Genomic DNA, 18,448 nt, shown 5'->3' with positions numbered 1-18,448 from the left:
GTTCTTTGCAGGTTTTAGCTAAAGAATGTCGCTTTTTCAGGCTCCTAGAGATACTACTCTCTGTATGTAATCACTTTAGCTGATTTTTTTCTAACAACGAAGTCCTAGGAGGAGAGAAAATCAGTGGTGAAGATGTTCGCAACCAGAACGGTAAGAATTCTCGCTAGAATCTCTATGAACCGTCCGCTAATGAACAGTTTTGGCTGCTATGGCTATTGCAAATGTTGTGAAATCATCTCTGGGTCCCGTCGGTCTCGACAAAATGCTTGTCGACGATATTGGTGTAAGTTGTTAATTTATTCATACAGTGAAGGCTAGGAGTGTCACTTAGTAAAGGAAACCTGTTCAAGTGTTGATGACTTGTTCTGGTTATTAACCGGTTGTAACATTGCCATGAGTGCTACGACAAAAACAATTACAACAATCTGAACGATACTGAGTCAACACGGTCCTCCTGTCTTCTTAGCCTCATTTGGAGAATTGAATTGTTTAATATGTCACTCTTTTCACTTGCTGACCGCTTTAGGATGTTACTGTAACGAATGATGGTGCTACTATTCTTTCTTTACTTGACGTAGAACACCCTGCCGGCAAGGTACTCGTCGAACTTGCACAACAACAAGACAAGGAGGTCGGTGATGGAACGACTAGTGTTGTTATCGTCGCTGCTGAGCTTCTTCGTCGTGCGAATGAACTTGTGAAAAACAAGATTCATCCTACCACCATCATTACTGGCTACCGTCTGGCTTTGCGTGAGGCTGTAAAGTTTATGACGGAAGTTTTGAAGTGTAATGTCGAGAGCCTTGGTCGCGATTGCTTAATCAACGTTGCCAAGACCAGTATGTCGTCCAAAATTATTGGATCCGATTCAGATTTCTTTGCCAGCATGGTTGTTGATGCCATGCTTTCGGTGAAGGCCATTAATCCTCGTGGAGAGGTTCGCTATCCCGTGAAAGCTGTGAACATCCTTAAGGCCCATGGTCGCAGTTCCACGGAATCTGTTTTAATCAAGGGCTACGCTCTCAACTGTACAATTGCCAGTCAGGCTATGAAGACACGTATTCAAAATGCCAAGATTGCCGTCTTGGATATGAACTTACAGAAGGCCCGTATGGCTCTCGGTGTTCATGTGACGATTGATGACCCTGACCAGCTTGAAAAAATTCGTGAAAGAGAGGCTGCCATTACTTTGGAGCGTGTGAAAAAGATTCTTAATGCTGGCGCCAATGTTATTCTCACTACTAAGGGTATTGATGATCTTTGCTTGAAGTCTTTTGTTGAAGCTGGTGCCATGGCTGTTCGTCGTTGCAAGAAGGAAGACTTACGCCGCATCGCGAAGGCTACCGGTGCTACGATGATCAGTACTTTGTCAAACTTGGAGGGCGAAGAAACTTTTGAGAGTTCTTACCTTGGTTCCGCCGAAGAGGTTTCGCAAGAACGCTTTTCCGATGACGAATGTATTATCATCAAGGGCACAAAGGCCTTCTCTTCTTCCTCTATCGTTCTTCGTGGCCCTAACGAATACTCTTTGGATGAAATGGAGCGTTCTATTCATGATTCCCTTAGCGTCGTCAAGCGGACTCTGGAAAGCGGCAGCGTTGTTCCCGGTGGAGGTGCCGTTGAAACGGCTTTGAGCATTTACCTCGAGAATTTCGCTACGTCTCTTGGTTCGCGTGAGCAGCTTGCCATTGCTGAGTTTGCCCAAGCAATGCTGGTAATTCCCAAAACGTTGGCTGTAAATGCTGCCAAGGACTCTAGTGAGCTGACGGCTAAGCTTCGTGCTTACCATGCAGCTGCCCAGAATGCCGATCCCACTGATTCAAAGAAGCGTAACTACAAGTTCTACGGTCTTGATCTGCTGAACGGCACTCTCCGCAACAATGTTCAAGCTGGTGTGCTTGAGCCTATGATGTCCAAACTGAAAAGCATTAAGAGTGCCGTAGAGGCTTGTATTGCTATTCTCCGCATTGACACAAGCATTAAGCTGGATCCCGAAAAGCAACCCGAAGATCCTCATGCGGGCATGCACTAGACATGTTGTAGTGAAAAATGTACTTGTTGGAGCATGCCTTTTCTCAAAATAGTACTGATTGTTGGTAAAATTTAGAAGGAAAAATGAAGCAATTATTTGACAGTAATGCAAGATTTCACATGAGGAAAAAATGAGGTTCAATTTGAACAGCTGCAATTCCCCTTAGTGCCACGTAATACATATACATGAGTTCAACTGAGTACACTCTTTGAAGCGTAAAAAAAATATATTGCTTAAATGAAACATGTACAAACAAATGACAACCTTTATAACAAAGAACGTGTGAAAGGATCGCCGTGAAATGCTTAATGAGGCTAGTTGCCAAGAGGTGTATCAAAATCGGAAATATAGGAAAAGCCTTCGAAGTGCATTTGCATCTCAGGCGAAAGGGTAGACTGAATGGGAGTAAGAATGGGGAGTTCACTCGTAAACTCTTCATCAAAATATTTCGTATCTTTAGGTCCCTCAAGTTTAGGAACAAATGGCGGCTGAATGCGTTTATGGTAAATGTCATCCCAATTAATATTACTGAAGAAGGGATGAGCCATAACATCTTCAGCGTCATTTGGCCCAGAACCCAAACGTTTCTCTGGGGCGCGAGTAAGCAATTGCTGTAAAATAAATACAGAATCACGAGGCATGTGAATAGGATACAGAGGCTCGTCCGTCAAAATGGCGTCAAAAATTTCTTCCTCATCATCACCTCTGAACGGCGACTGACCGAGTAACATCTGGTAAATAAGCACTCCAAAAGCCCACCAATCGACGGCTCGTGTGTATTTTTGTTCAAGCAAGATTTCCGGAGCCATAAACTCTGGCGTACCGCAAAAGGTAACAGTGGTATTTTTGTCCCACATGTTTTCTTTGCAAAGTCCATAATCAGCAAGCTTTATATGACCATCCGGGCTCAGCAGAATATTATCCAGTTTCAAGTCACGGTAGATGATTCCATTATCATGAAAGTATTTGAGCGCCAAACAGACTTCAGCCGCATAAAACTGTGCACGGCGGGGATAGAATTGCTCTTGCTGGATATGAAGCATTAGGTCACCTCCACTGACATAGTCCATAACGAAAAAAATACGAGTTTCTGTTTGAAAACACGAATGCAGATTAAGAAGGAACGGGTGCTTTTCGCGATTGGCGACAAGGAAAACACGCTTTTCAGACTTAATACTTTCAATTTCGTCATTCTCAAGGATAAATGATTTCTTTAGAACCTTGATGGCGAACAAATTTTTGGTTTTCTTTGACTCTGCGAGCATAACTTTACCAAAGTTACCCTTACCGAGAACAGAGATGAAGTTGAAGGAATCCAAACCGACCACCTTAGAGGGCTCAACAAGAGTCTTGGCGAGATTGGCGTCAGTCGCTTGAACAGGCCGACCAACGGAATCGACTATGGTTACATCTTGTTTAGGGGTCTCGGCTTCTGCTTGCGGGATGGAGTAAGGAGACAGCGGCTGCTCATTATCACCTGGGGGAATAGGTTTCCGTTTGATAGACGGTGCGGGAGTAAGAGAAGGTGGACTGGATATTTCGATAACGGGCACAGAAACTGGGGTAGAAACAGGGGGAGGTGATTGTTGAGTCGGTGCCAGGGGAGAAATCAGCGACGTTGTAGAAACAACAGAGTCCTTCTTGGCATGGTTAGCTTCCGACTTGGAAGTAAGTTTGCTGACCGGGGTCGAGGGAATAGAAGCGGAACGAGTTGCCGTAGGAGTCTTTCGTGGTTTGGTGGTACGCAGCTCGTAAAGAATACGGTTTGCCATTTCCATAGACATGCCACAGAAGTCGGGAACAAGGTGCATACATTGAACATGAGCGGTGACACCACATTCAGTACACTTGCGAGCAACCTTCTTGCCCAAAGGCAATATATAACCGCAATGACAGCACCAGTTGGCACCAATGTTGGTGTGCGCTTCAAAGTGATGTGGGATGCGATGGTTGATTTTCTCATACTCGTTCTCCGTGCCGTCACTAGGCTTGGAAATGCACTTGACGACGACCTTGGGGTAACACTTTTTGTGACAGGTGTAATGACAATCCTCACACTGCATGCCAAATGTATTTTTGAGGAACTCTCCACAGAATGCACAGCGCATGATCTGGTAGAACTGCTGCTGCACAAATTTGTGGCCGAACACCTCGTGAATCGTGTCCTTGCGCGCACGAATAGCGCCCTGGCGGCCCAGTCCGGCATCGAACGGCCGCTTGCGGAGGTTGTGTTTGACAAAGTTAAGGGAAAGGTAGATCTGCCCAACAGGCTCCATGGAAAACCATGCGGAGACAGGCGGGCTGACGACGGAGGTAGTACTGGATGACCCATGAGAGGTTTCGTTTTTAGGAATTACAAGAAGTGACCGACGATTGCCCGTGCTTTTCGACAAAGGATCCGTGTCCATTTTGTCCGCACTGACCCAGCCAGAGTCAGAGATTTCTTGCTCGATTTTTTTCCGTCGCAGCTGCTCCACGAGATCTGAAAGACGAATCCAAAGCAGCGCGATGGGGATTGTTTTGTCGTTCTTTTTGTCGTACACCACAATCTCAACCTCGTTGGCCTTTTCCACGTCAATGTCAAAGGCCTCGTTGAACTTGTCGTTCCGGCTCGGCCTCGTTCGACTCCGTTCCACATCTTCGATTTTGATGACGGCAACCGTTTCGGTTGTGCGAGTGATGCTGGTAGACGAATGGTTCACGTTGCGGAGAGAGCCGATGCATATAGTGAGCGTTCCCGACTGCGGACGACGGATGTTGGGTGCGATGAGCTGGGTGCCTGTGTTGAGGTCGTCTTCATCAATCTCGATATGCAAGTCATGATACCGCTTCAGAGCCTGCTGAAGGAGCTTGATCTTTTGTGCGCTTTCTACTCTCTTGGTTTCGGCCTCGAAAATGCTTCGCTTGTCGCCCTCCCGTTGATACAGCTTGGCCATCTTGTCAATGCCCTCGCGGAACTGTTTTTCGAGTGTGAGTTTGAACTCGAGCTGCTGCAGCATGACTGAGATTTTGGCAATTGTAATGGGAGTGTCATATTTGATGATGTCTGTGGATGTTAGCAGGGGATCTGTGAGAGAGTATGTGAGAGAGTCCGTCGAGCGAAAGCGAGACGAGACTCTCGAGCAGGACCGTCCGCAACGACCAAGTGAAACGGCTCAAGGACGAGCTGAAACCGAGCTGAAACCGAGTCGAACCGAGTCACACAGAACGCGTCGTCCTCGAGCACCGTTCTCGTCGCTAATCCGACCGTGGCTCACCGTCGTCCACCGTCGTTTCTCGCATTTGCTCGATGCTGCTCGACGTGACTTGACGTCCATCCCCTAATCCCATACTTACCGAGGTTTGTCAACGGCGGCTGACTGTTTGTCTCTTTACTCTTATCCTCCGAGTCCTGTCCGTTTCCTGTGGACAGTCCAGACACGCTCGTCGAGCTTTTAGAATGCACCCCAGCCTGTCGTAGCCGCAGTTTCTGCAGTCTTTCTTCCAAGTATGCAATGTTTTTTTCGGCTTCTTTGATGTTTGCTCGCAGCTGCTGGTGGATTACCTGGTTCTTCGTCAATTGCTCCATTGCACGGGCACCGTGGATCATAGACCGTTCCCGGCCGATCTTCCGTTCAACCTCACAAATAGCGTCATTGATTGTGTTCATTTCTTTAAGGGAAACCGTGAGGTACGGTGTTCTGTGTTTTCGTCCAGTGTAGCTAGAAGTTGGTTCCTAGCGGAGGTGTCGGGCACCGAACTCGACGTCAGTTAGCTGTAGCTTGGGTGGTAGTAAGCGATGGTGGGAGAGTTCGGTAGTTCGGCCAAAACAAACGGGTCGCGACGGTCGGCAGAAACTCACCACCAGGCGTGGGGGTGGTGGGTAGTGGGGGGAATGGGGAAAGTGGTGGTGGTGGAGGGCGAGGTGGGAGCGAGGTAGCAGAGGTAGCAGAGGAGGTTAGGAGGGAATGAGCAGAAGGAGCAGACACAGCTGAAGGTGGACGCAGAACCAGCAAGAGCACAGAGGCGAAATACAAAATTCACACAAACAGTAGAGGCAATTGCTCACTTTGGTTTGGTTTGGTTTGGTCGTGTTTCGTTTCGTTTGATGAGACTTGGATCGTCGATTTCCTCCGTGCAACTGCAAACAGTTTGAGGTTGCTGACGACAATGGACAATCAAGAATGGAGCATACGAAGTGAGCAGCTTTCTTTTTTTTTTTTTTTTTTCTGTTTTCTTGTTTTGTTTATTTTGTTTATTTATTAATTGAGACTAACGTGAAAGGATGCACAGAAGAGTTTGGAGTATTTTGTAAGAGAGTCTGAAGTTTCAGTGAGGGTCGATGGGATGTGCTGCTGCTGGGTTCGTTGAGCTCATCGGATCCATCGTGATGGTTGAACCGGTTGCTCTCGAGGACCCTCGACAAGTTCTTTTCTCTTTCCTCTTCCCTCGAATCCCCGCCTTATCCTCTCTAACACTCAGTTACTGCTTGTATCCATACACTCTTATACTTGCGAGGCGTTTATCCCAAGAGTACGAAACAAACACTCCTTGCCAGTGTCCCCATTACTCACATCAGCCCTGTTCACGAAAACCCAACTATACAACACCCTTGTCTGGCAGAGCCGACACCCCAAACTCTCCGGCTACATTGCCAAAGTCGTCGAGTCCTGTGTTGCTGAAATTCAATCGGTAAGACAAACTCGGTGTGCCTTTTTCCTCCCCTCCCCATTCACAACAGCGTTGCTTACCTTCAGGGTCATGTCAGTAGAATAGCCGTGTGCTTGCTCTCAGAGTCTCAACGGGTTCTCGAACGGTTTGTCTTTTCCACAGAGTCTCTCCCAACGATTTCCTCAGTGTTCCTCGATCGACCGTATGTGAGCGGAAAGCAATTCATCCTTCATCCTTCATCCACTCTAACGTCTTAGTGCCGTTGCACAAAACGGTCGCAACGTTACAGAAGCAGAGTCTGTCGAAAGCCTGCGGGCTGCCATCGTTCGCTTTATTCGCGCTGCTGAAGGCTTAAAACCGTTGCCGTCTGGTATGCGTGTACACACACACACACACTTTCTCGTGTCATGATGGCTAACTTTCTGCTGTAGGAACCACCTGGTGCGTGCGCCTAAGCTTTAAAGCTGATCACGACCGTCCAGGCAATTATCATTCCTGGATTGCCGCACAGCAGGAAACTGACGAGAAAGAGTGGTTGCTGCATAGTCGAACGATTCCTGTTCAGAACATTAATATTGGGCCCGTACTATTTGAAGCGTGGGTGGAAGCTTAAACGAAGCAACGAGACGATAAATGTGGAAACATCATTCTATATTGACCTAAACCATTCCCGAAACAAGTCATAACAAATTCGTATTTTTTTTTTACCTCCTTCCCTCTTTTTTCCGTCACGTCAGTCCAAGCCAGCTCTTTGAACTCTCGTACACAAGGTATGATATAGCTACACTTGGAGCAACTTTTAGTAGATTGGGGAAGAGACCCTTGTATAGTGCTGACCAACCCTCGTTGCGGATGGTTTTGTGTGCAACGTCCCAGAAACCCTTATACGTTGACCTGTGACCAGCGGTTCCTTGTGTTTGTAGCCGTGTGCGTAAAACGTTCAACGGAAATCTGTAAACCATTGTTAGTAATAATGACCCGAGTAGCTTTACAGCGAAATTAAAAAAAAAAATAAAAAAGAAAACATACACTAGGATTGCTCCAAAGCTTCCTGAAAGAGCACCGAAACAAAGAACAGATGCGCTGGGTAGTTCGACATCACTTGCATCCACATGTTGTCTTCGTGCTGATATGCGTATCCACATTTGCTTCATGCCTTCAAATGTCCCTAAATCAGCAGCACTGTATGGGAATATGCCCAGCACACCGATCAATACGCCCCGATAGAATGCCCGCAGACCGCCGACTTTGTACAGGTCTTTCACCACGGACATCATAAGGCGCCTCTTATTTTGCAGGCCAAAGGAAACGCACTGCATACGGCTATTGTCAGTTACCGGTTAGCATCTAATTTCGGAATCACAGCGCTGACTACACGTACAATTTTATGGTGTCCACTGAATCATGATTAGCATTTCACACTTGGAAACTCGAGAGAACAAAAAGAGGAACAACTTACAAGGATACATGCATACTTGGGCGACAGAGCCGGCAATTCCGCCAGCAAGGAATGCATTGCCAGGACTGATTGGTTGGGTTTTGTTGTTTCTGTTTAGAAACCGTTTCGCTGCTTCATATGTACCGAAACGTATGGAGGACTCTGGAATTACTTTTAGTATATTCAACCCGTTTCCAACATAGAATCCGCGTATTCCATTTTTCCGCCAAACCGTTTTGCTAGCCTCGAGTAGGGCCGAATGATGAAGAGAGAACAAGGGTTGCCGCTGTGTATTAGAGATGAGAAGGACTTTCAAACGGTCTAGAGGAGCTGTTAGTGTCCGGGAAACAATCCCAGAGAGACCGCCGCAAGCAAAGTAACCGTAGCCTCCTAGAATACTTTGTGTCACAACGACATCGCCTTCAGAGGAGTTTTGTAGTAATTTGAGAAAGACGCGTGAATGAGGTGAGTTTTTGAACCAGTCATGTAATACGTTGGTATCTGGTGAGTTTGTGAGAAGGTAATGATTGCTAATGATGTTTTTTGGGGAATTCCAATTTGTCGCATGGCCAAAAGATCGCGTCTGACAGGTGTTAACGCGTTTAGAACAAAAGAATTCGAATGTTCACGTACAGATACAATGTTCTTCTTCGCAGAAGAGAGTTCTGGGACTTTGTCCCAGAGGTCAAACTTTTGGTATTGCTCGTCATTTTGCAATGTAGCGGCACCTTTTAACGTCTGAAAATCTTCCAACAGACCTTCAAATGAAGCATCTGTTTGAGTTTTTTCGTGCATAATGTCCCATACCGTCTGATTTGACTATCTTTTAGGTAGGAATTTATTCAACGTTTTTGGTGTCTACACGGTTGTTCGTAACAAACCTTCAATTCTCAACCAACAAAATCAAGACGAAGTTTTACCCTACCTTGCTTGTAAATCTAGTAATTGAGGTTGTTCCCGTGTTTCTCATACATGAAATAAGGCTTTTACAGTAGCTTTATGGCTGCAAACTACTGGAATTCCAGTCAATTGTACGGATTTGTTTGTTGTGAACGCGTAATTATGTGCGAAAGACGCGTCTTTTCACACAAGTTTTCTCTGTGGAAAACTGATTCTATGAGTACAATGAGCTAACACGGTGTGAACAGTAAGAAATGGTTTGCTTCATTTGACCAGTTTGCCCTGAGTAGACCAACATTTGATGATTCATCTATCGAATATTGGAATTGTAAGTAATTCCAGTTCCATGAAACAGTATGACAGCGTACTAACACGACACCTTCCATTTAGTGATCAAGTCTTTTGGTACAAAGCTCAAGGTTCGTCAAAGAGCGCAGGCGACTGCTGCTGTATTATTAAAACGTTACATCCACGCGGTCAAACATGAGCCTAAAGAGCGCGAGCTATTCGTTACTGCATGTCTTTACTTAGCAAGCAAGGTCGAAGAATGTCCCGTTCACATTCGAGTTGTTACAGCTGAGGCAATTCAGTTTTGGCCTGATAGCGTGAAACCAAGTCGAAGCTTGATTGCTCAAACTGAATCGCATATTCTCTCTCATCTTGATGCCTACGTTATTGTCTTTCATCCCTATCCGACCTTAGAAAAGATATATCGTGAAAACCTGATTACAAAAAAACAACTTGAGTTGGCCTGGTAAAGTGCTCACAATAATTGGACCAAATTCATTCTTTTTGCTAACAACAATTTAGGGGACTGGTCAACGACTCGTATGCCACGCAATTGTCACTTATTTGTCACCCACACGAAATTGCCTACGCAGCAGCTTTATGGGCATGCGCTGATGATCCACAGGCACTCCTAAAGCTTAAACCATCTTTGGAAAAGATTGATGTCTTTCGTATTACTGCGTGCATGCAACATCTGCTTGCATTAGCAGGACGATTGGGCCAGTCGTAAATGCACAAATGGAGATGGGAATTGGGTCAATAAAAAAAAGCTATATGAACAATTGCATTCGTCAAATCATGACTGATGATAATAAGCTTCAAGCCTAAAAGGTTAATTTATTTAGTCACTTTCGGGTTTGCGATTAAGGTTTCGGCGAATTAAGCTGAAATGCGGGTCACTTGAAATTGTACTGACATACCGATTGCTAGTGTTTAATGAATTCAATTTCAAGAAACTACAAAAGTTTTTCTTGATAGAAGAAACTGATTTTGAAAAATGGAGGGAAATAGGTCGGAGCCCTAAAGTTCTCGTTTATTAGAGAACAAACAAATCCTTTAATTGTTCAAATCTTTTAACTCTTCTACATAAAACTAATAACTATCAATTAAGCCTTCGTTAAGGTTGTCACATGCTTTTTAACTTTCTTATAAATGCAAATCCAGACGCACTAAGTTAAGCTTTTTTGCAAAACGCGTAAACTATACTGACGTCACGCGTTTTGGTGCATATTAAAGACACACAAGTCCAGCAACCTTCCTACCGTTTCCCATTCACATGTAGTACATATGTGTTAAAGAATTACATCTACTGTTACAATGTGCGCATTCATTTCGTTATTCTAGGTCGGGAGAGGAGTTCACTTTAAACGGTTTTTCGCTATGGACATTCTAAGCAATTTTAGGTCTGCTCCAACGATTTGGTCGAGTAGTTTACCGTTTTTGAATACCATGAGTGTCGGCATGGCGTACACGCCGTATTGTTGTGCTAGGTCTTGCATTTGATCAACATCGACCTTAATGAACGAAACGTCGTCGTATTTCTCACTCAAAGTAACCAACAGAGGATGTATTGTTTTACAAGGACCACACCAGGTGGCATAGAAGTCAGCAACGGTCAATTTCGGCGAACTATAAACAGGGATTAGTCGCGACGCAGAAACAGCCTACAAACCTAATTTTCTCGTTGAATACAGCACTAGAAACGACAGGATGCACTGCGCGAAGAGCTGAGGAGTACGAGAAGGTGCGCTTGGACACGCCAAATAGTGTCTTTGCCAGCGATTTCATGGACATGGTGGTATCGAAAGGCTTGGAGAATGACAACTTCTATGGTGGTATTTACAAAATCTAATTCATACGGTATCCAACCAAGCTAGGCATTGTTCTGCTCTGTCATCTTCTACGGGAAGGATTTACTTGAACTTTGCTGAATGTATTAAACGATCATTATTTGTTATTGGCATGGTACTCAAGATAACTAATACTTGAAGACAGTTGTGCAGCAAACGAATGTTTCTAGTTGCCTCCACGAAGTGCAAGTACCAAATGTAACACGCTTCCACCTTCCAAGTGGTACGTCTCTGCACTTTTCTCATCAGACCTGAATTGCCCATTAGTATCTAGATGCGAGAGAACGAGTCAATCAAGAATAAAAAACAAGGAACAAGGCATATATCTGTCCACAGCTTCGTATGCTTCCTCCTGTTTTCGTCTTACATTTGTTTTCCAGCAAAAATTAACCGCTGCTGAGAAGGTGGAATTCCTTCCTTTTCTTCTACTCTTTCTTTGATACGTGAAACCTTGTCGTTTGGATCAATGTCCAACTCAATCTAATTACAAAAGCAATTAGCTACCAGCGCTAACCAGGAATTGATTTTGAAAGGACAACGCTCATACCTCTTTTCCTGTAAGGGTCTGCACAACGAAAACACGTTACTAGATGCACACAACATTTTCAAAGAACTCGTACCTTTACTTTGATCAGCATGGTTGAAAACGGTGTTGGCGAAAGGAAGCGTCGCCGACTGCTCCTATGAAACTAATTTCGCGCTCTCACCGACTCGTGCACCACCGCGAGGACCCATAAAGGAATCCAATTCTGTCGCTCTTTAACGGCACATTTGTACCCCGTCTACCATGAGTTTTCAAGACTTGAACATTGAGCCGTGGCTGTACGTGCAAATCTCGTTTTTTGACGCTTTTAAAATGAATTTTCGTTAACTTTCATCTTTACAGAAAACGCGCCGTTCAGGCCATGGGTTTTACCAATATGACTCCAGTTCAGGAAAACTCTATTCCTCTTTTTCTGAAAAATAAAGATCTCGTAGTCGAGGTATGTTTAATTCTTGAATCCATTTCATCACGACTACTGTTCAATGAAAACTAACACAAAATTTTTATGCAGGCCGTGACAGGTTCAGGAAAGACTCTTGCGTATCTTCTTCCTGCTATTCAAAAAGTGCTTCGTCGTGACGCTGACGAAATCGGAATTGGTGCATTGGTCATCGCACCGACTCGTGAATTGGCGACACAGATCTTCAATGTGACCCAGGAGTTGCTCGTGTATCAGGATGAGGATGAAGACAAGGATGGGGATTCCAATTCGCAGAAAACGAAGACCACACAGAAGCGAAAGCTTACGGCCGTCAACTATATTGGTGGAAAAGACTCCGTCGCTCAAGATATCAGACTTTACAAGAAAACTCTTCCTGAGATTGTTATCGGAACGCCTGGACGCATTAACGAGTTGCTTGATAACATTAGTACCAAAGGGTTAGAAATTCTCATTTTGGATGAGGCGGACACTTTGATTGACATGGGTTTCCAAAAGACGCTTCAATCGATCATCAGTCGACTTCCCAAACAGCGCCGCACGGGATTGTTCAGTGCAACAATGAACGATACTATTTCGAGTTTCCTTCGGGTGGCAGGTCTTCGGAACAGCGTTCGCATCACAGTCAATGTTGCTATGAAGCAGCAAGATGCACGAACTCCCCTTTCTCTATCCATTCAGTCCATGGTAGTTCCTGTAAAGTTCAAACTTCAATGCTTGCTAAAACTCTTAAGCACGACATCTTTTGAAAAGGCAATCGTGTTCTTTTTGTCATGTGCTACTGTTGATTACTTTACAACGCTTTTGGCTGGCATGAAACTTCCATATGACATTGTCCCCTTGCATGGAAAGCAAGCGCCATCGAACCGAACCCGCCATTTTGAACAGTTTGTCTCGGCATCGAAAAAGACTGTGCTGTTTACTACGGATGTTGCTGCACGCGGTCTTGATATCCCCAATGTTGATATTGTGTTGCAAATGGATCCACCTCTCGATCCAAAATCCTTTTCCCACCGTGCCGGTCGTGCTGGCCGTGCGGGAAAACGTGGTCTTTCAATTGTAATGCTACACGAAGGTCGTGAAGAAGAGTATGAAGATTTGCTACGCGTACGCAAAGTGCCAATTCAGCGTGCCGAAATTCCAGAGGGCGTGTGTGACGAGACTGCTTTAAAAGAACTTGTTTCCACTTTGAGGAAGGCTTGTAAAAAAGATCGTGACATTTACGAAAAGGGTCTTCGTGCTTTTGTTTCTCACGTCAAGGCTTACTCGAAGCATCAGGCGTCATTTATTTTTCGCGTTAAGGAACTCGATCTTCCTCAAATGGCTACAGCATACGCCCTGTTACATCTGCCAAAAATGCCAGAGCTCCGTGATGTCGAGTATACGGACGAGGACTTTACAGCGGAGAAAGTTGACACTGCTTCTATTGCCTTCCGTGATACCAACCGCGAGAAGGCTCGTCAAGCCGCTTTGGAAAAACAAGCTCTATCTCCAGAGTCACATCAACCCTCGAAGAAACGTAAAAAGCAAACAGAGGCTTGGTCAAAGCAAAAAGAGCGCAAAGAAAAGCGTGTTGAGCGCAGAGAGAAGAGAAGAAATCGTCGTGAAAAGATTCGCGAGGCTCGTGAATTGGGTACAGCGGACTCCGTCGGCAAAGCTAAGGAAGCAATAACGTCGACCAACGATTCTGCATCTGAAGCTACTACAAAGCCTGCAGAAGAAGAAACTGTTCCTTCCGACAGCGGCGAGGATTTGTCAGAACTCGATGATGACTACAGGGCTCTGAAAAAGGAGAAAAAAGCAAAACGAGTGGACCGGGCTACAAAGGGAAAAAAGGTGGACATACTCAGTGGTTTTTAGACATTTTACTTTTATTTATCACATTTATTACAAAGTTTCAGTTTGATTTTTCAGTGCGTTATATTTGTTCGGATGTTACTTCTTCAATTTTCGGTCCCAGTTGCAACACCTTTCATCTGCCACCACGAAATGTTATGCTTACGGTACTTTATTCCTGCACTTTTGGCTGCTAATGCGGCTCCTCCGTTGTTCTACATTGCATTTATTGTAGCATTGGTGCTCTACAAACGGCCTTGGTATGTTTTTATTGCGTTGTTTTTCATTGGTCCTATTTCGGCCCTCTGTATTGGGAATGCGAGTGAAAGAAAACGACATTTTCCAGTGTTATATGATTAAGTTTCTAATGTGATCAATACAGTTTTTATTGTGTAATCAACATGATTGCGCTCTCGCGAATTTTTTGGCTGGGCTCTATGGTGCTTCCTTGGAAGGAGCAGTTTTATGTTCCTAGGGAAATGCCTGCCGAATTGGTGAAAGCAGGATACGAAGCGTTCCGGTTTTCCTGGTTACAGTTGGTTTTTCGACGGGAGAGCGTATACATCCCGTTACTTGGGATTACCTGGAAGTTATAGGATTAACCTCGGGTCATAAAGAAGAGCATTCTTTCATCGTTCCTGAAACGATGGCACCAAAGATAGCTTTAAAGACGAGGTTGGACCAAACAAAAGCCAAAAAATGACCTAAACACACTGTTTCTTTGGTATCGTCACTTTCCTCACTGGCACCGTATCACTTTGCCATTGCAATTATTAGTACCAAAAATTGGCAGCTCTCGTCCTGGTTAGCTGCTTTTTTTTAACTCCATCTTTATATACATACCGCTAGGCATCTATCATACACTAACGGCGTTTTTTTGAATTTTTGTACATATCAAAACTGGAAATATTGGCCTTTGAGCGTTTCTTCGACAAAACGGACGCTTTTGAAGTCATGCTGTCCTCATCATCATCGTCTTCGCTGTCGTCTCCCGGGTCTGCATTGCCCGACGAAGACGTGGAACGAGCTGACTTGGTTTCAGCTTCCTTTCGTTTTTGCATTTGTCTTTCGATTTTCTTTTTGAGAGCGGGAGGAAGACTGTTTAGTTTCGCATTCATGGACACTGGCATGTGAGTTGTTTTCGATGCTAATTGGGACGCTGTTGCTCCTAAACCAAGACGAGGAGGACGTGCTTTTAATTGTGTCTCTTGATCCGCTTCATTGTTCGCGTTTTTGCCATGCGGCTCTTCTGGGCCCAGCCAAGAGCTGATGAGGTTTCGTGTCAAACTTACGGACGTTTGGATTTTCGCTTGGAGCACCTGCGGCTTCATTGCAGCGGTGGCAGGTGCAGCTTTGTCTTGTGCGCCTTGTTCTTTCGACATTGCAGCTGCTATGCGACGTGTGCACCTCACGTTCTCCGCCAACTGCCCGACACTCATTTTCTCTATAGTGGCAGGCGGGAGGCAAGCGAAATTGCCGACGACTCTCGATACGACTCCTAAGATATGAAAATAAAGTTTAGATAAGATAACTCTGTTAGAAGATAAGATGGTCGTTCTACGAAACGAGCATAACACTTAATGAATTATGATGAATTTTGTAATCTTATCAGATTAAATGGAATAAATTCTAATTACCAGAATTGGCATTCTTCGTAGCAATTTCACCAATCTTTTCAGCAAGCGATGTCATGTTGTGGTGCAAAGCAATTTTTTGTGCAGCAAGAACACTTGCTGGGCGACAAAGTCGATGCACAAGTGCTAACGACCGGTCGTTCTTCTCCTCCAAACAAGATTTTTGAACAAGCTGCAGAACAGCCTTGTCTGCATTTGCTTGGAGTCGTGCTCGTTGCAAGGCAATTGCATTCGACTGCTCGGTATCTTCGTCCTCTGCATCTGCTGCCAACCGGTCATCGAGCAGAGCAAGAAGCACACGGAAACGAACACATTGCTCCTCAAGACTAGCGACAGACATTTCTTCTGCTCCGAGAAGCTGCGTACATGGTACCCGCATGTCAAATTCAGTAACCATGGGTCGTGGAAAGTAGGGGTATTGAAGTGCACCCTTTAAAATGATACAATGGAACTGGTTGTCCATAACGGCAACTGGCCAATAACGTTCTTCACGATTCACGAAGCGTTCCAACTGTGTGGTATCCAGTACAGGAACCCAACGGGCCTGACCTTGCTGACGCCAATGCAACAATGTCAGTAGCACACCGGCAGAATCGAAAATATACGGATCGCCGTTATCGGAGAAAAAGACATTCATCAACTGACCCTGTGGAGGAAGAGGCACCATACACGCGTTCTGAAAGACAGTCTGGTTCTCCAAGCCGCCCTCATCGTCACCCTGCACATTTTCAATATATGCTGTAAGCCGAGGCGTACCATCAGGTCCAACACCTTCATTACCAACAATCATAATTGTGCTTTTATAAGAGACACAGGCAACAAAGGGAAGAAATGAAAACCGAAAAACCCGCAGGGGAAATCCGCTGCGAGAGTATACACGAACATAACCAAGAGTTGTACAGGCTACAACGACTCGATCGCTTAGGGCTATGCACACTGCATTTTCGTCCTCACCTGGAAACTGAACAGTCCATTCCGACCGTCCTGCCCAGTCACTATGCGGTTGGAAATGCAGAACGCCAGGTTCACTTTTCGAACCTGGTGCAGCGAAAACAACACCCTGGTCATCTATACAAGCCATATCATAAAGGTTTTCGTCCGTGAAATGATATTTCTTGTTTTTTGATTCATCATGAAATTCAATGGTAACAGTATGATGAGCTTCGTCTTGACGAACGGTCCATACGAAACCAACAAGATTTAAGGCTAAGTAACGACGATTTCCTTGCCACGGGGTACTACCGGGATGAACAGGTGGATGAACATCAGTTTGAAATATTCTTTTTTTGCTGGCTTTTTTAGCTTGATCGTTAGCAGCTGCTAGTTCTTGTGCCTTCCGTTTGCGACGAACGGCTTGAAGGTCGTCTTCATTAATCATGTAGCTGTCTGCATCAATGTCAAGTTCATCATCGTTTCCCTCAGCAGCAAAGTCGTTCATGCCAGCATCGACAGCACTTTCCGTATCGACCAGCGTACGGCTAACATCAATGCCATCATTGCTGACGCTAACTTCTTCGTCACCAAACAGACTGCTCAACTCCTCACGCTGTCTGTGAGAACGACTAGGCTTTTTCGAAGCATCCAATGCGGCCGGGACAGACGCAACCACTTGTGGCCATGTATATAAAACACCTTGGTTTGTGGTGAATGACAAAACGTTTGCGAATGGCTGCCATGCAAGGGCCACGACGTTACCATATGCCTGTTCGGCAACAACTGTACGTGTTTGTATGTCCCAAACTATGATTCGCCCATCTTGTCCAGAACTGGCAAGATAAAGACCGTCTGACGACCATGCAAGAGCTGTAATAGGTGCTGTGTGTCCTCCATTTTTAAGCGTATCTAGAATAGACCAATCTGTAGACGAAACGAGCGATATACCGTTATCATGAGTACCTGCAACAAAGTATTCACCCGACGGATGCCATACAGCCGTAGTGCAAATCTCAGAAGTGCTTTCGGTAGACAGAATAACGTCACGAACTGTGTGAACAAGCTCACGAGTATGTAAATCAAACATATATAACGTTCCATCGCAGCACGAAATGATTAAACAGTTACCAGAAGGGCTGACAGAGACTGATTTGTTCGATTTTTTGGAAGCACGAAAGACGTGTGTTTGCATGGGATCCTTAACGTTTACCATTTTCACAATGGTTTCGTCGCTGGCGACAATAATCCATTCACCATCAGCTGAATAGACCACATCTCGTACCGGCAAAGTACAGCGAGTCAATAACGAAAATTCACCCTTCGAAGCAATGGGATATACGCACACGGTTGCATCTTCGGAACACGTACAAAACGTGTCTTTCTAAGCGGATTAGTTATCTTTGCGAAAAGCAGAACTCATTCAGCGTACCGATACTGCAATTCCAGTAATGGGATCCTGGTGGTTGTCGATACTTTCAGGCTCCTCCTCAGAATTCACCTGGAACTTGCGAACGACCTGGTTAGAGCCGACTGTAAATAATAGACTACCGTCCTGTGAATAACAAAGACGTGTTAAACCATCCGTATGAGCATAGCGAGGAACCAGCCTGTTTGCAGTAGACATGGTGGTGGAAACCGGACGCACGAAAATGGAAAAAGGGAACAAGCCAAGACGAGGTTTGCTTTGTTTGCTGTACGATTACCGTAGTCGAAGAGTGTTCAATAGTTGGAAAAGAGAATGGCGAGTGGAAAATACTTCTTAAAGAGAATTACCAGCTATGCTTAAATTGATTCCACAAAATAGTCCATAAACACCCTGGTGCTTTTCCATACAACTGTTATGAAACGATCACATTAACTGTGCAGTTTGGTTTTGATGTAGCACTCGTACTGACTTGTTACCG

The 18,448-nt window shown here is 45.0% G+C and overlaps 10 protein-coding genes across 10 annotated transcripts; 4 read left to right on the top strand and 6 right to left on the bottom strand.

The window, feature by feature from the left end:
- SJAG_00609 (chaperonin-containing T-complex alpha subunit Cct1) lies at positions 1–2,306 on the top strand. The gene is made up of 4 exons (XM_002171848.2): positions 1–62; positions 103–150; positions 198–283; positions 527–2,306. Exons 1-4 carry the CDS (start codon positions 26–28, stop codon positions 2,030–2,032), a joined length of 1,677 nt encoding a protein of 558 aa, XP_002171884.1. The 5' UTR covers positions 1–25; the 3' UTR covers positions 2,033–2,306.
- On the bottom strand, positions 55–5,853 carry SJAG_00610 (AGC/PKC protein kinase Pck2). The gene is made up of 2 exons (XM_002171849.2): positions 5,369–5,853; positions 55–5,078 (listed from the first exon to the last, which is right to left on the bottom strand). Exons 1-2 carry the CDS (start codon positions 5,679–5,681, stop codon positions 2,347–2,349), a joined length of 3,045 nt encoding a protein of 1,014 aa, XP_002171885.1. The 5' UTR covers positions 5,682–5,853; the 3' UTR covers positions 55–2,346.
- SJAG_00612 (hypothetical protein) lies at positions 5,787–9,021 on the bottom strand. The gene is made up of 5 exons (XM_002171851.2): positions 8,754–9,021; positions 8,142–8,703; positions 8,064–8,079; positions 7,712–8,005; positions 5,787–7,633 (listed from the first exon to the last, which is right to left on the bottom strand). Exons 1-5 carry the CDS (start codon positions 8,913–8,915, stop codon positions 7,411–7,413), a joined length of 1,257 nt encoding a protein of 418 aa, XP_002171887.1. The 5' UTR covers positions 8,916–9,021; the 3' UTR covers positions 5,787–7,410.
- SJAG_00611 (DNA polymerase zeta Rev7) lies at positions 6,354–7,295 on the top strand (the record flags this gene model as incomplete). The annotated part of the gene is made up of 4 exons (XM_002171850.1): positions 6,354–6,703; positions 6,753–6,884; positions 6,940–7,052; positions 7,114–7,295. 4 exons carry the CDS (start codon positions 6,354–6,356, stop codon positions 7,293–7,295), a joined length of 777 nt encoding a protein of 258 aa, XP_002171886.1.
- Positions 8,989–10,467, top strand: SJAG_00613 (cyclin CycC). The gene is made up of 4 exons (XM_002171852.2): positions 8,989–9,151; positions 9,269–9,348; positions 9,411–9,774; positions 9,831–10,467. The coding sequence occupies exons 1-4, from the start codon at positions 9,120–9,122 to the stop codon at positions 10,036–10,038; spliced, it is 684 nt and encodes a 227-aa protein (XP_002171888.1). The 5' UTR covers positions 8,989–9,119; the 3' UTR covers positions 10,039–10,467.
- Positions 10,468–10,574: 107 nt separating this feature from the next.
- On the bottom strand, positions 10,575–11,137 carry SJAG_00614 (thioredoxin Trx2). Its single transcript, XM_002171853.2, has 2 exons — positions 10,981–11,137; positions 10,575–10,937 (listed from the first exon to the last, which is right to left on the bottom strand). Exons 1-2 carry the CDS (start codon positions 11,100–11,102, stop codon positions 10,667–10,669), a joined length of 393 nt encoding a protein of 130 aa, XP_002171889.2. The 5' UTR covers positions 11,103–11,137; the 3' UTR covers positions 10,575–10,666.
- SJAG_00616 (ATP-dependent RNA helicase Spb4) lies at positions 10,578–15,654 on the top strand. Its single transcript, XM_002171855.2, has 4 exons — positions 10,578–11,980; positions 12,045–12,141; positions 12,214–14,237; positions 14,360–15,654. The coding sequence occupies exons 1-3, from the start codon at positions 11,946–11,948 to the stop codon at positions 13,999–14,001; spliced, it is 1,920 nt and encodes a 639-aa protein (XP_002171891.2). The 5' UTR covers positions 10,578–11,945; the 3' UTR covers positions 14,002–14,237; positions 14,360–15,654.
- On the bottom strand, positions 11,156–11,881 carry SJAG_00615 (ubiquitin-like protein modifier Ned8). The gene is made up of 4 exons (XM_002171854.2): positions 11,779–11,881; positions 11,706–11,723; positions 11,526–11,638; positions 11,156–11,409 (listed from the first exon to the last, which is right to left on the bottom strand). Exons 1-4 carry the CDS (start codon positions 11,794–11,796, stop codon positions 11,325–11,327), a joined length of 234 nt encoding a protein of 77 aa, XP_002171890.1. The 5' UTR covers positions 11,797–11,881; the 3' UTR covers positions 11,156–11,324.
- On the bottom strand, positions 14,281–15,438 carry SJAG_00617 (fungal family protein). The gene has a single exon (XM_002171856.2). The coding sequence runs from the start codon at positions 15,414–15,416 to the stop codon at positions 14,841–14,843; it is 576 nt and encodes a 191-aa protein (XP_002171892.2). The 5' UTR covers positions 15,417–15,438; the 3' UTR covers positions 14,281–14,840.
- Positions 15,607–18,168, bottom strand: SJAG_00618 (DNA polymerase alpha accessory factor Mcl1; the record flags this gene model as incomplete). Its single annotated transcript, XM_002171857.1, has 2 exons — positions 15,607–17,925; positions 17,974–18,168. The coding sequence occupies 2 exons, from the start codon at positions 18,166–18,168 to the stop codon at positions 15,607–15,609; spliced, it is 2,514 nt and encodes an 837-aa protein (XP_002171893.1).
- Between the last annotated feature and the right edge of the window lie 280 nt (positions 18,169–18,448).

This window comes from Schizosaccharomyces japonicus (genome assembly GCF_000149845.2).
Source record: "Schizosaccharomyces japonicus yFS275 unplaced genomic scaffold supercont5.1, whole genome shotgun sequence".
NCBI classification, from domain to species: Eukaryota; Fungi; Ascomycota; class Schizosaccharomycetes; order Schizosaccharomycetales; family Schizosaccharomycetaceae; genus Schizosaccharomyces; species Schizosaccharomyces japonicus.
Note: the sequence above shows the minus strand (reverse complement) of the source record. Positions and strands in the feature narration are given on the sequence as shown.